Genomic DNA, 16,779 nt, shown 5'->3' with positions numbered 1-16,779 from the left:
ATATATCATGTATAAGTTTATCAGCACATAATATTACATTATTAAATTGAAAAGCTACGTTTCATATAAATTGTTACACTCTTGAAGTTTTCTTTGTATTTTTTGGTCAAGACCACAATGTGTTCCAACCCTCGAAGGGTGGGACTAATCTTTGGTCGAGATTCGGCTTACCTCTAGCTACAAAATACTCTCAGTTGGTTTGCAACCCCTGCCAGGAAGGCACCTAGAATCTGTCAACTCAAGGTAGCAATTTACCAATTGCACCGCACCTTGTGGTTAATGATGATTGATGAGTGTTTTCTTTACCAAAGAGCAGACTTATCATGTCTGCTGGTCTCTATTCAACAAATTCACCAATTTATATTTTAAATCAACAAATTCATCAAATTACAAACACCAATTGTAACTCAATAATTAGTTGATAAGTAACCGATACGACCCAAATCTAGTCCTCACTCTCTTCACTAGAAAGACTTGAATGGCGGATGAGGATTTTCTCCAAATCCTCTTGATGAGGATCTCAGGAATATCACATATTATCTATTTATCGTATACTGTATGATCATTTTTCGTTAAATTATATTTATGTTTAATTTTAAATATAAAATATAAAATAATTTATATCCGCACAAAAAATCCAAAGGAATCCAAATCCAAAACCCTAACAACAGCAGCAAGTGAGAGAAAGTAATTAGCTAATTTATTTTTTCGAGGTTTAATTCTTTCATTTCTTCTACTTAATTAATTATAAAATCGAATTAGAAAATGTTTTCATGAAAGAGAAGCGAAAAGACAGAGAAAGACAGAAAAGAAGCGTCTTTGACTCTTTTGCAGATTACATATTGCAGATTTGCTTGCAGCTAAGATTAACCAGAGCCTCTGAAGTCTCACAGTCAACTCGGACATGGGAAACAGCTAAGAAGCTTGTGGGTAATTAGCTTCACTCAATCTTCCAGAAGCTCTGCCATGTCTTCTTGATTCCTCCTTAAAGGTACATCTCTTCTTCCTCTTCTTCTCCTTTCAGCTGAATTTCTTCTTCTTTTCATTATTCGCAGACATGGGTCTTGCTTGTTTTTCACTTTTGTTTGGTTGCTTGGAAAATTGATAGGATCGTGAGAACGGAACTGACAAAAAACTTGAACTTTTCCTGGAATGAAGATTGAACGGCAATTTCCTCCATTTTTTTTATGTTTTGATTTGAATGGTTTTGTGGGCTGAGCTGAATTTGTGTTTCGATTTTCGAGAGTTTCTGCCTTGTGTGATAGGATATAGTAATGTTTCTGCTACTGGTTGCAATATATGAATGATTGTTGAGAAGAGAAGAGCCAACAACATCATGTGGTAAATAAAACAATGAGATCCCAACAAAGACGGAGGCATATCGAAAATTGAATCTCTTACATTGTGCACTTAAAACTGCCAAAGGATGATGATTTCCGATATCTTCACAAGTATGAAATTCATTTTAATATTAAACTTTGCTTCTTAAGAAAGTCCTGCTCGACGAAAAAGTTTAGGCTTTGTACTCAAATATAGACTATGGCTGCCAAAAAACTTACACATATTGGTTTCCATTAAGTTCTTTTTTCGCTGTTTTGTTTTCCTGACTGAAATTATACTTTGGTAGGTTGGCAACTAGCAAACTGAAAAGGTCTTCTACTTAGGCTTGCCTCAAAATTGTTATTCTTGCAGTTCCTACCGTTTATCTGAATATTTATAACTCACTGAAGGATTTTTGTCCCTTTTTGGAGATATGAAATTGATTCAACTGCTCCTTGATCACCGCCAGGCATTTCATTGCATCCATAACTAGCAAGAATGATGATGTTGAAAATAGAGCCAGTCTTTGCAGCTTTGGTATTGGCTTGCTTACCGTCTTTTGTATTGCCTGATGCACAAGGTACGGTTCTGTGGTTATGCGGCATTTAATTCATTCAGACAGCATCTGGGATATGCTATGCACAACAATCTTCCCATTTTTTTCTGTTGTTATATATCATAAGAAACAAGACTAAGGCTAACAAGTCTAGTATTGTTTAATGCAGTATTGTCCAATATTGTGACATTGATGCAATTAAAATATTCAAGCATTTGGGTCCTCTCTGCACCTCTTTCTTGCTCTCTAGGATATTATAGAAAGAACGCTGAACCAGGGTGTTAGTGGACTGTCTTGAGGTCTTTGTGTGGGGGAATATGCTTCTCTTGCTCTCTAGGATATTATAGAAAGAACGCTGAACCAGGGGGTTAGTGGACTGTCTTGAGGTCTTTGTGTGGGGGAATATGCTTCTCTTGCTCTCTAGGATATTATAGAAAGAATGCTGTACAAGGGGGTTAGTGGACTGTCTTGAGGTCTTTGTGTGGGGAAATATGTTCACTATTTTCCTTTTCTAGTATTTATGTAAAGTGGTTGTGCATTTCTGTTAGCGAATTTTGATTGGATGATGAATATTTGCATTTTCGGTTTCAGGAGATGTGCTGTTTTCATTGAGGACTTCTTTGAATAGTTCACCCAATCAGCTCAAGGACTGGAACCCCAATCAAGTCAATCCATGCACTTGGTCCAATGTGAATTGCGACCCTAACAATAATGTAGTTTCTGTGTAAGGCATCCTTTGTTCATCGTGATGTATTGTTATCAACGGATCACTTCATAATACAAAATTCCTCCTTTCATAGATTAATGTTTTTCACTTGTCTATGCTTAGTTTTGTCTTTTTCATTTTGCAGAACATTATCAAATATTGGATTTTCTGGCATCTTGTCTCCTAAATTAGGAGCCTTGAAAAATCTTCAAACACTGTAAGTAAGGAGAATACTTGTTATGTTTATCATAATTTATGTACACTCCATTTTCTGGAGTCATTTCTAAAACTAGCATTGTCACCACAGATCCTGTGTTTCTCAATATCTGTTGTTTGATATTGACATGTAAGAATCAAATCTCCTATATTTTTGTTAGAGTAAGGAAGATGAGAGGAGGGCAGGCTTTAAGGCATATATAGTTGGTCGGTTATTTGTTTTTTGTGTTCAACTATTTTTATTTCTTTTAACAATAAGCAACGCAATTTTGGCCTACTGAAGAATAAATAATGGCATGCATTTACAGCGACTTGGGTTCTGTACTTGAGTTATTGAAGTCAATTTTTTTTTTTTAGCTGAGTCTCCGTATCACATGCTTTGCAAGTAAGGTAATTGTTAGGATAGTATCGTCAGACTTGTTTGTAGAGTATGACAATGTCAACTTTTATATGATCCTAACGACTTAAGCTTTCCGGAATTGCGGCACACCAACGTACTTATGAAGAATAAGTGAATATTGTTTTTCTTTTTGGATTTCTATTGAGTACCATGAGACATAACGGGCACGACGAACATTAAGGCAATGAAATTTTCCAAAACCCCATATGTAATTCCATGAGTTTGCGTGAAGTTTACGTTGTACTCATTTCTGTTTGTTAATATGTCCATTAGAATAATACATGTGTCCCATATTAGCTTAGTATGAATGGATTTTGAGATGAATTCTTATTCACGTGAGAGACCATTGTTAATGCTAGTGGTGGCAATCCAATCCATTGGGTTGTTAATGAGTAACCATTAAGACCCGTCTAGTTTGATTCACCATGATATGGTGGTGAGATTGGCAGTTGTGATGATGGTGTGAAACCTTATTATGGTGAAATCAAACTAAATGTGTCTCAGTGGTTAGTTGGTTACCCATTAACAATCCAATTGATTTTCCACCACTAGTTAACATCGTAACAAAATTATTGTTCAAGGGTAGCAATTAATTCTTTATTCTGTGTAAAGCTTGGGCAACAGTTCTCATTTGTCTGTGTTTTGGTTTTTTGCCTCTTCTATTTGTAGACATATAAATGCATGCCATATGGCCTTGATTCTAATATGTATAAGGTGCATTCATCTTGCAGTTCATTAGAAGGAAATGGCATAACTGGTGAGATACCAGAAGAGTTTGGAAATCTGACAGTTTTGTCCACCTTGAATTTAGAAAATAATAATTTAACTGGTGAAATACCAGCTTCTCTTGGCAATCTGAAGAATCTTCAATTCTTGTAAGTTGTTTCATCTGTGTTGTTTTATGTTTTCACTAATATCTAATGAGCCTGCATTATCCTTAATTTTGTCTGACAGTGCTTTCTTGATGATGCAAACAGAATTTTGAATAACAATAATCTGAGTGGTACTATCCCAGAGTCACTTTCAAGTCTTTCAAGCTTGATTAGTCTGTACGTTATCTTTTCTTGTACAATGTACATGTGATATGAGAAATCAGGATTTGTCCATTCAAGTTATACTATACAACTTAATTTGGCTCTCTATCTTTTGGAATTCTGAATGTTATCCATGTGAATTTGTATACTTGGGGTTCATTTCTTCAGTATTTGATGCCACAGTTCAAACTTTGTTTGCAGTCAGCTTGGCTCCAATGCTCTCACTGGTCAAATACCTGAGCGGTTGTTTAATGTCCCAAAGTACAAGTATGAAGAACTTGTTAATGTTACTGTTTCTATCATTACAAGACTGCATGCCACTCTCTCTCTCTCTCTCTCTCTCTCTCTCTCTCTCTCTCTCTCTCCATGTGTCCACACACCCACATATTCAAAATATAGTTTGCATCATGAATTTTGATCTGACCCGTGTTGCTTGTTTCAGTTTTACAGGAAACCACCTAAACTGTGGTGTGAATCTCCCTCGCCCTTGTGCACCTGATAACGATGGTTCAGGTTAATGGGTCAAATAACAATATCCGAAATTGAACTGTTCTGTTTACCTTTCCTTTTTGTAAGCTTACACGATGGGGTTTTCCCACTCTTGACAGGCCCTAAAAGTAAGCCGAAGCTTGGAATCATAGTTGGAGTTGTTGGAGGGCTTATCATTTTAGTATTACTTGGAGGTTTACTGTACTTTATGTGCAAGTGTAGACACAAAGGCAAGCGTGAAGTTTTTGTGGATGTTGCAGGTACGCATTGCTTGCTAATTGTAGAACTGATTAATAGCCCCATCATCTGATCAATCAATGGAACCTTCATTTTAGTTTTGACCAATCATGCTTTAGTGGTTCAACCATAATCTTATAATGGCACATTAAAAATTTCCTTTTTGTCAACCAAATTAGGGTTATTATTGAATTGGTTTATCGCTATGGCTGAAATTACATAAGGGGTTCTTTCGGGTAAATATTTACATATTCATGGTATGTTATGCCATTGCACATTAGGTAAGGTTGAGAGTGGTGGGGGTGCCAACATCTTGTAGTTTCATAAAAGAAAATATTGTTTATTGGCCGGCCGTTACAAATTTTGAGTTCTCATACAAATTTGGAGGGCTAAACTTCATGAGTAGCAACATTTTGGTTGGGAGGCTAGATTTGGCCTCTGGCCAATGCCGTTACCATTAGACATGCTCTAATGGGTAGTGACGTTTCGGCCCTTTTGAGCCACGAGCTGGCCATTTGGGTGACTGGGCATCCCACAACCATTAGAAAATCTTCATCATTGTAAAAAGATTTAAGGAAACAGATAAAAATTGCCGGATCAACTCCTAGTCTGAAAGTTGTACACAATGTAAATTACCAAAATAATGGACGTAAAAAGGACCCCCGAATAAATTAAACAAATTTCCAAGTGGAAATCATGCCCATCTTTTTCTGTATATTTTATTTTTCTATGTAATTAAGCAACAAATATTGGAATCATTTTTGGTATTACAATTAAATGACAGAAACAAAGAGGTAATAGGGGAAAGTAAGGATTAGAATGGGAATGCGATAAAAACTTGATTTTGATAGACATCGGATCATATGAAATAAACCCTGTACATATGAAATAATCATTACAAGAAAGATTGTGTTTTCTCCATGTGACTGCACAAGTTGCTGAATAATGCAAGAAAAAAAAAAATGTAAAGTATTTGTGACCAAATTGATCGGATCCAAAAGGTACTCCTTACAGGGCATGGCACATGTAATCTAAAACTGTGTATTTTAGATTTTGTTGTCAATGAATATTTTCACCAATTTCAGTCTATTGGGCCTGGGTGAGCCCTGCCATGCATAATTTAGCTCATTTGGGTTTTTTTTTTTTTTTTTAATTTAAATTTTTGTATCTAAAACCATTTTTAATTGCTGCACCCCAGGTGAAGTTGACCGAAGGATTGCATTTGGCCAGTTAAAAAGATTTTCGTGGAGGGAATTGCAGCTAGCAACAGACAACTTCAGTGAGAGAAATGTTCTAGGACAGGGAGGTTTTGGAAAAGTCTATAAAGGAGTGCTATCTGATAACACAAAAGTTGCTGTTAAGCGACTCACAGATTATGAGAGTCCTGGGGGGGATGCAGCTTTCCAGCGCGAAGTAGAAATGATAAGTGTAGCTGTTCACAGGAATCTATTAAGACTGATCGGGTTTTGCACGACTCCAACAGAACGCCTTCTAGTGTATCCCTTTATGCAGAATTTAAGTGTTGCCTATCGGTTACGTGAGATTAAACCTGGTGAGCCCGTTTTGGATTGGTCTACAAGAAAGCAGGTGGCATTAGGCACTGCCCGTGGGCTAGAGTACCTACACGAACATTGTAATCCTAAGATTATTCATCGAGATGTAAAGGCTGCTAATGTATTACTTGATGAAGATTTTGAAGCGGTTGTGGGTGACTTTGGCTTGGCAAAGTTGGTGGATGTTAGAAGGACTAATGTGACAACTCAAGTTCGTGGCACAATGGGTCACATAGCACCTGAATATTTGTCCACTGGGAAGTCATCAGAAAGGACAGATGTTTTTGGCTATGGGATTATGCTTTTAGAACTTGTAACTGGACAACGGGCAATTGATTTTTCACGCTTGGAAGAAGAAGATGATGTTTTGTTGCTTGACCATGTAAGATAAACTCTTTCTGCATTTGGGTCCCTCTTTCTCTTCCCCACTCCCCCACTCCCCCTCTCCCTACCTTCTCCAAGTGTGCATTTATTTAAACTTGTTTTGTTGCTTGACCATGAAAAATAAACTTGTTTTCGTGCATGTTAAGATAACAGGAAATGGCATGTGTTTCAATTTTTACTTGTAATAATTGTTTTGATGGTATTGGGAGCTTTCCATGCTCACGGATGATGTGTAGTTGTATGGTCAAAGAGTGTTTCCAATTCTATGTAGGTATGGTATGGAATTTTGTGCGTAACTTATGCTCAACATAAAATGATATCACACTTGGGGAAGAAAATGTGGGGGTTTTTTGTTCATTGAATGCATATTTTTGCTTGAGTTTGTTCTCACTGTGTAAAACCTCGTTTGCTTATCGGCTCCTGAAGGTCAAGAAGCTGGAAAGGGAAAAGAGACTGGATGCAATTGTTGACAGCAATCTGAATGATAGTTACAACATCCAAGAGGTAGAAATGATGATCAAAGTTGCACTTCTTTGTACGCAAGGATCTCCTGAAGACCGCCCGTTAATGTCAGAGGTGGTACGGATGCTAGAAGGAGAGGGTCTGGCTGAGCGCTGGGAAGAATGGCAGAATGTTGAGGTTACTCGCAGGCAAGAGTACGAAAGACTACAAAGGAGATTTGACTGGGGAGAAGATTCTGTCTATAATCAGGATGCTATTGAGTTATCTGGTGGACGTTGAAGTAATCAGTAATTCTGTACTCATTTCCTCTTATACCATCAGCATGTAATATCGTTTTTGGTAGGTTAGCTCGGTTAAACCCTGAATGAAGCATATATATGTAATACCCTAATCGTAATATCATGATTTCATCTTTTAAACCTTTCATTTGTATATCTTGTGGGTACATGATTTTGTTGGTGTGGCCAAGCCGTGGAATACAAACCTTGCAGATTGCATAATCAACGCTGTTCTGAATTTAGTAATTTATCTTACAGAAAGTTAGGGAGCTTTAGAGAAGCTTTTCTTGTTTCCCATAATGTTTGTTATCGTTGGCAGACGCCACTGTTTGGACCATTTTCTCCATATTTGTATGAGCAATTGAGACGCCACTGCTGTGAGTGATTCGAACTTTGACATTTTTGACGGCTCCCCTTGTAGGATTTCGTAGCCAACACATGAAATTTTTTTGAAAGTAAAACTTGTTGGCACATTGCAACTAGATTTTAACTGGTGACACTCTATCTCTTACATTAACAAAGATCAATTCTGACCATTCAAATAAGCCATCCTATGAGATGCTTATATTTGGCATGAACCACACATTACAAGTTTTAAAACTCAAATAAAACAGAGATTAATACAGTTATTTATCCTCCCTTCTAAACCTTATGCAGATTTTACTCCAAGCATTCCTCTCAAATATGCAAACCTGTCTTTTAGAAGTGGCTTGGTGAAAGTATCACTCATTTGTTCCTCTGTCTTGCAATATAAAAGTTCAATTTCTTTCTCTTATGCAGCTTCTTGAATGAAATGGAACTTTCTGTTAATGTGTCTTGTTTTCTAGTGGAAGACATGTTTCTTAGCAATGGTTATAGCACAAGTGTTATCACATAAAATCTCTGTGTGGCTTCAACCTTTTCTTCACCAAAATCTTCTAAAACAAATCTCAACCATTTTGCTTGAGAGGTTGCTCTTGCGCACTGATATATTCATCCTTTGTTGTGAAGAGTGCAACTGTGTTTTGCTTGATTCAGGCCCATGAACGTACCCCAAAACCAAGATTAAATATATATCTTAAAGTTCTCATATCATCTTCACTCCATGCCCAATCAATACACAATATTTTATTACAAGTGTTGACTTTCCCTTGATATACTCAATGCCTTGGTCCAAAGTATCCTGAATGTATCTACTCTCTTTGCTGTTCTCATGTATTTTCTTGTAGGGTTGTGCATGAATCTAGAGAGTAGGCTGGCTGCAAACATGATGTTAGGTTGCAGTCAAGTAAAGCAGACTTCCGATTAATTTTCTTTATTGAGATTCATTAGCTGCCTCACTGCCATCAACTTAGCAAGTAGCTGCCTCATATTTGGATTACTATATATCCATATATTCTTTTCCCAATTAGTATGATTTATATATTTGCTAATTTATATTTTATAGTATTTTATTGGGTAAGTGCAAATCCAAATATTTTAAATACCTATCACCATATGTTTAGTCAATAACCATATCGATTGATATGGTTTTTTCGTCTGAGGCCGTGTATTGGTCTTGTTTGTCATTAAAGCACTATTTTGGCAAATAACTTTTTTAGTCTATTTTTGTATTTGGTTTAGAAACTTGAACTTTTTCTTCTAAGTCGATGAAATTTTCAGTCTCGACCAAAAAAAATAAGTGGCCTAACTTTTTCTTCGGCTGAATTGATAATTTTCTTGAGTCGAAGCTTAATTGTGGCCAAAGCAAGAAGTTGCCCCCTGACATTTTGATCCAACCAAATCTCAAACGGAATTGACTTGTATGCAAAATCAAAAGGCAAAATTTTCTCATCAAGCCACGTATTAAATCTGGCTCTATCTTCTTTTAACCATTGTTCTTACAAGGTGCCATGAGCATTCATCCTTATCATTTAAGAGAAGGATTTTCGCCTCTCTTCATATGTGTCAAGGATTATTTTCACCTCATGTTGATATAGGATCTCCTTCAATAGGCTATGAATTAGAATCTTGATATATCATATGAACTTCGTTGCTTTAGCACTAGATCCCATTGGACGTGCCAAAATGTTGACCCTAAAAACAACTTAGCCTACATGGCTTGCATGCTGAATAACTAATGAACTAACTATGTTCTTCTAGTGAATTCAGGTGTACCAACTAATTACTAAGCTTGATCTTGAGAAAAAATGTGGTGGTGGTGTCGAACGCGCTGCTGACTTCTATTGTCCAAACGATCGCAGCCAAAGAACGAACTTGTATTGGCTTCTGGGTTCTAGAGCCTAAAGACAAGACTGCTAGTCACTATAAAGTTCAAATAAGGTTTGGCTTTTAATGTGACGAACACTAAGTAACTGGGAACACCTCACTTCGATGAAAAGGTTAATGATAAGACCTCTTTTAACAAGGACTCAAAGACTCCTTGTCGTCAAGGATAATTTCAATTAGTTTGAAAATAACTATTATGGTTACCACAACCATAATAATATAAAATAATTGAAAACCACCTTAATATTTCTCTCATCCAATGGCTTATAATCCTTCACACTCAATTGCCTCGATTGCACGAGCTGATGTTGTAATATTGGGTCCAAACAATTTTATAAGTTGTGCAAAGGTACATGGGCTAGCCCGACTTGCACAACTTTCGTAATGGATATTAGTAATTCGATTTTTTGTTCTTAAAGGATATTACTTGCATATTATTATATACTCATTAGGGGTGGGCGCGGTGCGGTTTGGTGTAGTTTCGAGTGAAACCGTAACCGAAATTGAAATGAAACCAAACCGTTTGGTTCGGTTCGGTGCGGTTTCAAACGGTTTCGGTTTGGTTTTTTAGAAAAAAATGTACAATTTAAAATATACACCTATTTATGCATAAGACGGTCTTATTTTCCTCATATATTAACTACCAAAGTTATTCATAGAGTAATCCAAATAAAACTTCTAGAATTGACATCTTCAATAACCAATCTCACTCCAGTTTCAACAATATAAACTAAGTCAGGATTTTGAGCAGCAATAAGCTTTCTCATACCATCAACTTATGGTAGAAATAGGACCCCTAACGTTCCAACAAGCAAACTGGACTATGGAAAGGGAGATGGGACTTGGACCTGACCAACGAATAACATTTTAGATGTCCTTACCAACTATAATTCCAGAAAACACAAATGATATCATCATATATCCTTTGAGAGAGAGAGATGTATGGACTCGAATAGTGGTGCAAAATTGAACATTACTAGTGTAGTTGAACTAATTAAAACATAACATTCAAAATGGTGCGGTTTCGATTTCGGTGCGGTTTTGAAAACCCAAAATTGAAACCAAACCGTTTTCTTTGCCACGGTTCAGTTTTGAAACCGCAACCGTTTCAAAATCGCAAAACCAAGCCATTTGGTGCGGTCCGATTTGATTCGTGTTTCGGTTTCGATTTTCGGTTCCAAGTGCCCACCTACTCATATCATCATATCACATGATGAATGGTGTAATCATTTCATAAGAGAAAAGAACCAAGTGTTGGGGAAAAAAGAAATCACCAATATTAGTTGGAAGGCTTGATTGGATTAATAGTCCTTTTGGTGATAGGGTAGTCGGAAGATAGCCCTTGTGGTAAAAAAATTAGGATTTAAACCCCTGTGGTGAAGTCTGTTAAGATTAGACCCAAAATTAAAATTTTTGCCAACTCTCCGTTAATTGTTAACATATGAGGCTCACATATGAGGCTAAATGGATAAAGTTAGCCTCATGTGCTAACAATTGATGAAAAGTTCTGTTTTAACCTCATATGTGTGGCTCACATGCTATTAATTAACGGAGGGTTGACGAAATTTTCAATTTTAGGCCTAAATCTTTACGAACTTCATCACATGGGCTTAAATCCTAATATTTTATTTTTTACCACAAGGACTATCTTTGGACTACCCTATTACTATGGGTACTAATAATCCAATTAGGCCCAGTTGGAATTATACTGAAAAGATTACATGAAGAGTTACCAAGGAGTTGGAAGAAAGATTTAGACGGAAAAAGAATGGAATGAAGGCTCCATATCCAATTGGGTACCTTTTGAATATGGTTACATGAAAGGTCCAAACTTACTAAACTGGTTTGATTTCTCAAGAAGTTTGGGACATTCAACCAGTGGGCGTTCGACTATGGGCTTGACACTGTGGTCAGCTTCAATAACTTCGTTACCAGTGCTATGGGCCTAGGAATTAGGTATCCGATAAGCCTCTTGGACCAACTCTTCTTCTCTTGAGTATCTTATTTGTTGGACGATGATCAAGAGACGAGAAAGAACCTAGCCACCTTTAAAATCGGATGGGCAACCATGCGTGGCCTTGTCCATTGCACTGATCTCATTATAGCGCCAAATCGATACTACATCCATCTCATTGGATCCATGTCATTGGACTGTTTCTCAACATTGACTGATGTGAAAATAAACTCGACACACAAATTAAACCTTATTAAACATGTAATTGTAGTATTAAGCAAGTAGGAATCGTTCTAGACTGGGGATTAACTAGGGCTGCTAATCAACACAAATAAGACTAAAAAACACTAAACTAGACTCTATAGACTCAAAACTGACTCAAAACATTCAAAACAACAACAAACAATAAAAAAGACTCAATTCTAGACCTTACAAGTGGTTTTGACGAAAGTAAGACTTAACTTGACTCAAAAGACTAAAAGAAAACAGATTATGACTCAACTAACAAGACTTAATGAAAGGGGGACTAAAAGAAAACAAATTATGACTCAACTAACAAGACTTAATGAAAGGGTGATTGTTTTTGACGAATTGAAACTTAAAACAGAAACTTTGCATAAAACACTTTAAGAAAACGAATTTGTTGAATTTAAAAGGGTGAAAGGCTAGTTAGAGGGTCATTCTCCACACATAACATATGCAAACAAACCAATTTTCAGTTATTATTCCTTTAAACCATGAATGACAACACCCCAAGTTAACCGTGTTAGCACAAATTAACCATTAGATTTTCCTTATTTCATTGAATTGGACGGGATACGCATCACAACCAAATTATCCTTCTCAAGTCCCCTAACTATGAAAAGCATGATAGAAAACATATCAAAGGTCATTAACTTCTTTGAAAATCATAAGCATTGACGAGGCATTCGTAACTATGAAAAGCATGATACTTCTGCCAAGGATTTACTTAACACAATCATGACTAGTGACTTCCACTACTTGTGAATATAAGTTCATAACGATTAGGTGAAACTCCCTTATACTCTAGCATCAAGTTCATGCATGCAAACTAAGTATGCATCCTCAAACAACATACATAAACAAGTTTTAATAACTCAGATAAGCAAATCACATTCAAGACTTAAGAAACAATAACTAGATGTAATCAATTCATATAAAGCATATAATCATTACTTCGAATTCACCTCTAACTATAAAGAAATTAGTTCCTTATGTTCGCAATTAAACAAAGATAACTTAAATTAGACATTGAAAATAAAAGATAGAAAACACCTAAGAACGCTCCAGCAATCCAATGTTGAATGGCAAAGGCATGGTTAAGGGCTTCAAGAATTCTCTCAATTATATCTGAATATATGGGTATGTGGTGTAGGAAAATATGGTAGAGGGTGGTGATTTGATTTGTGCAGCAGAGATGTATATTTATAGGGCTGAGGTGCGGCACAATCCCTAACGATTAGGCTAGGTTTCAGAAATCAAAGTGGAACAAGGATTATGTAACCAAAACCCAAGTGGAATGGGTTTAAAATAATCAGAAACCAAGGCTAACAAGGATAGGGGATACATAGCTTCTAGAAAGAACACTAAAGGGATCAGGCGCCAGGTTTTAAGGACAAGGAATAGGGCATTCTAGAAAACTTAAGGGAAAGGTCTTCTAGAAGGGATAAGTGCGGCACCAATGTAGGATAGGGATAAGGCTTCTAGAAACCAATTTTAATGTGTTTTAAATGTATAATTATCCTTTAGAAATAGCTGGAATTAAGGCACAAACTGATTTAGACAAGATAAGATAGGATAAGACTAGATTAGGGGAGGATAAGATAAGATAAGGTTAGTTTGGATAAGATAATGTTGGATAAGGTTTGGATAATGACTCATTCTTTTGAGCTGATTCCTTATCTTCTTTGTCTTGAATTACTTTTTCATTCTTTTTAGCACATTCCTAGCCTCTTGAACTTCAAATTCATCCATCCATCTTGCTCCATTCATAAGCTATCCATTTGGTGCCCAAAACTGCTTCAAAATGCTCCAAATTGCACTTTCTTGCCAACTTTGTCATTTGGACCTACAAACACACGAAAATAGCTTAAAACACTATAATTAGTAGAAACTAGCTATAAAAATGCAAGAAAACAAGCTAACTAAGTCGCATAAATATGCTCATATCATTGACCTGGTGCTCATCCTTTATAACACTACAAGCAGAGGCAGATGGTTCGTCATGAACCCTTCCACTCCTTTCACTTTGTTGGTGGATGAGTTGTACCGCAACTCAAGGGGTAGGTGGTTGGCTACTTTGTGAGGAAGTATGGATGATCCCTAGTGGAGGAGAGCGAGAGTGGCCTTGAATTTTATGGAGGTTGCACTTCCCACCTTTAATCTCTAGTTCTAACAGTGGCGTGAGGCTTGCACTGGCCAAGGCATTCAGTAGCTTTCCCACCACCATAAGTGGGGGCGGGTTTCATATGGTCTTTAACCTGCTTCATGGAGGGGAAGCGAGCATCATTGGAGAATCTAATTTTTGAAGGGTTAAAACATAACTAAAGGATACGTTTATGCCTCCATGACTAGATAAAGCATAATGTGCAAAAGAAAGTGTTAGGGCTAGATTGTCCTTCACACAACTCCCCTTGTCTTGCCTGTTGGGAAAATTTTGCTGCTTGGTTTACTGCAACATGAGTTTGAAATTAGTTTGAAAGGTGCCTTTGTTGGGCCTTTTTTAGGCATTCAGGCTCACAATCAAGACTAATAGAGATCTGAGTGTGCCACTGTTACCTTTGTTTAACAGATTGTTCTTTTAGTTATTAGATTCATTGATTACTTGCGCCACAAGTCACTTAGACTTCTTAGTTCAATCAGATTGTTCACAGATGGGCTAAGTCTGTATAAAGTTCTTTTTTCTTACCTTGTAAACAAGGAATTTTTATTCAATTATCATATGTCCAATTATAGGAAAGTTCATGTCCATTGAAGTGATTTCCTTAATGGCCAACTTGGGTTAACAACAAAGAAATAGAAATAATTAGTATGACAAGATTAAACATATATAAAAACCTTAAAGTAAGTGATGGAAAATGACATGGAGATTAAGTAAGATGCAAAAAAGTCAGATCTACTTTACACAAATTCAAATAAGGGAGATTTGGGCAAGGTTTGTCTCCTTGCTGACCACTTCTCCTTGTGTTTTTACAAAAGCAAGCACTTCTATTTAATATAATAACAACAAAGGTTTACAAAAAGGGATTTGATACTATAAAAGGGAAGATGTGGCAGAGCTTCTAAAACTGACCCATGAACATGGTGTGGTTTGAAATTGCTATGAGTAGTTGCTTATGGATATCTCTTTCTTCCACCATGAAAAACCTGAATCGTCTAGTCTCTTCGGAATTTTTCGTTACTTTTTTTCTCTACTTTTTCTCTTTTTGGTGTTTGATTTCTATTTCTCTTTGCTCTTTGCTAAGCTTTTCTAGGGTAGAAATATAACTGGAAAAAGGGCAGACAAAAACAAAGCTATCTGGTTTTGTTACTGTTGAGTTCAGAGTATTGAGTGTGTTGAGAGAGTTTTCTGCTTGCTTTCCTTGCTGCTTTTATAGACTTCTTAGCCCGAGTGTCCAAGCTTCCCCTTTCTAATGCACTTCTCTCTCGATGATTGCTTTTGGAATAGGGTGAGTTACCATTTGCTTTTCGTTATTTACGTATCCCTGCCATGGAAAATCACTTTTCACCGAGGGTTAGCTACCCTCTACTCATTGTCACTTCCATCATAGGCTTGATGCCTATTAGTTGCCATATAACAATATTTAAATCCACCCTGGGTTGCCGCCTTCACCAACCCATAACAAAGAAGTTTTTTTCACACCTGAGCCTTAATTGTTTTGAGCCCAATATTAATTACCCACCCAAACAGAAAGCCTTTGAATTCATTCTAAATTCAAATAATACAATACTTGATAGTTGTGAAAGAAATATTCTTTTCTTTGGACTCATTCAGAAGTCTTTTACACCCTCTCTTGAATATAGTGACTTTATATAATTCATACCACACGCATCTTTGAGATGTGGATTTGGTGAACCAAGGTGCATTTAGTGGTTTTAAGAATTTAAAACACTTTAAAATTCATAATTGGTATAATAAACACTAAGGTTCTAAAAAACACTAGGCACTAGTCGGGCGGCGGGCTGGAGCCTAGTATCTAGACGAGAGCTTAGACGGACTAGGCTGATTTAAATAAATGCATTATACCATATACATAAGTAACTACTTATGCTTAAAAAATTATACTTGTATTTTTCTTAGTTTTTAGTTGATAAAAACAATCGAAGGAAGAAATTTGTTGGGCAATTATATGCATGAGGGTACATTATAAGTTGCTTGTACCATACTTAACCAACCTCGAAACTACCAAGCATTGGTCAACTTTATACCTTCAAGGACCCACTGTGCCTTAGCACAATTTGTTCCCTCCAACCAGGAGGCTAATCACAGAACGAAACGTGTCAACATCAAATAAAGCTGCTAGAGTCCCACATTGACGACAGACAAAAGCCGGAGACTCTTCTCAACTATAAAAGAAGATTATTCTCCAACAGTTAATCCCTAACTATCATTACTGTACTTAAACTCGTCTAGAGTGTGGAAGCAAAATCTATTTGTGGTCTCTTCCACATTTTTTACTAGTAAAAAAAAAGCGAATAATTAATTAAGTAACTAATTAGTTATTAATGAACTAATTAATTAGTTATTAATTACTCAAATAATTAGTTATTAATTAATCAATTAATTAGTTATTAATTAATCAATTAATTAGTTATTAATTAAATTCGACACGTGAAGGAACGACACTTTAGGTTGTTCCAAAGTCTCGCTGATTCTGTGCATCAACATTTGACTCCGTCGGTGGGAACAACACTTATTCCTA

General features: G+C 36.4%; 1 protein-coding gene and 1 long non-coding RNA gene across 5 annotated transcripts; both read left to right on the top strand.

The window, feature by feature from the left end:
- The first annotated feature begins 771 nt into the window (after positions 1–771).
- LOC126622252 (probable LRR receptor-like serine/threonine-protein kinase At5g10290) lies at positions 772–7,857 on the top strand. 4 transcript variants are annotated; one of them, XM_050290962.1, is made up of 12 exons: positions 772–991; positions 1,109–1,166; positions 1,790–1,900; positions 2,468–2,600; positions 2,728–2,799; positions 3,930–4,073; positions 4,176–4,247; positions 4,434–4,499; positions 4,675–4,745; positions 4,841–4,981; positions 6,157–6,893; positions 7,322–7,857. In XM_050290962.1, exons 3-12 carry the CDS (start codon positions 1,819–1,821, stop codon positions 7,634–7,636), a joined length of 1,833 nt encoding a protein of 610 aa, XP_050146919.1. In that variant the 5' UTR covers positions 772–991; positions 1,109–1,166; positions 1,790–1,818; the 3' UTR covers positions 7,637–7,857. The 4 variants fall into 4 exon arrangements, with proteins under 4 accessions (XP_050146919.1, XP_050146904.1, XP_050146896.1 ...); XM_050290947.1 differs by lacking the exon at positions 1,109–1,166 and having other exon boundaries at positions 1,752–1,900; XM_050290939.1 differs by lacking the exon at positions 1,109–1,166 and having other exon boundaries at positions 773–991.
- Positions 1,907–2,467, top strand: LOC126622281 (uncharacterized). Its single transcript, XR_007623388.1, has 2 exons — positions 1,907–2,175; positions 2,263–2,467. It is a non-coding gene; the product is annotated as an uncharacterized LOC126622281 (long non-coding RNA).
- Positions 7,858–16,779: the final 8,922 nt, after the last annotated feature.

Source organism: Malus sylvestris, chromosome 1, assembly GCF_916048215.2.
Source record: "Malus sylvestris chromosome 1, drMalSylv7.2, whole genome shotgun sequence".
Lineage (NCBI taxonomy): Eukaryota > Viridiplantae > Streptophyta > Magnoliopsida > Rosales > Rosaceae > Malus > Malus sylvestris.
Note: the sequence above shows the minus strand (reverse complement) of the source record. Positions and strands in the feature narration are given on the sequence as shown.

Bases quoted from the DNA above. Each gene is read 5' to 3' on its own strand.
- LOC126622252 (XM_050290947.1), top strand. From the start codon at position 1,819: ATGATGATGTTGAAAATAGAGCCAGTCTTTGCAGCTTTGGTATTGGCT. The intron at 2,601-2,727 runs GTAAGGCATCCT...TTCATTTTGCAG, and splicing joins AACAATAATGTAGTTTCTGT to AACATTATCAAATATTGGAT. The intron at 4,248-4,433 runs GTACGTTATCTT...CTTTGTTTGCAG, and splicing joins CTTTCAAGCTTGATTAGTCT to TCAGCTTGGCTCCAATGCTC.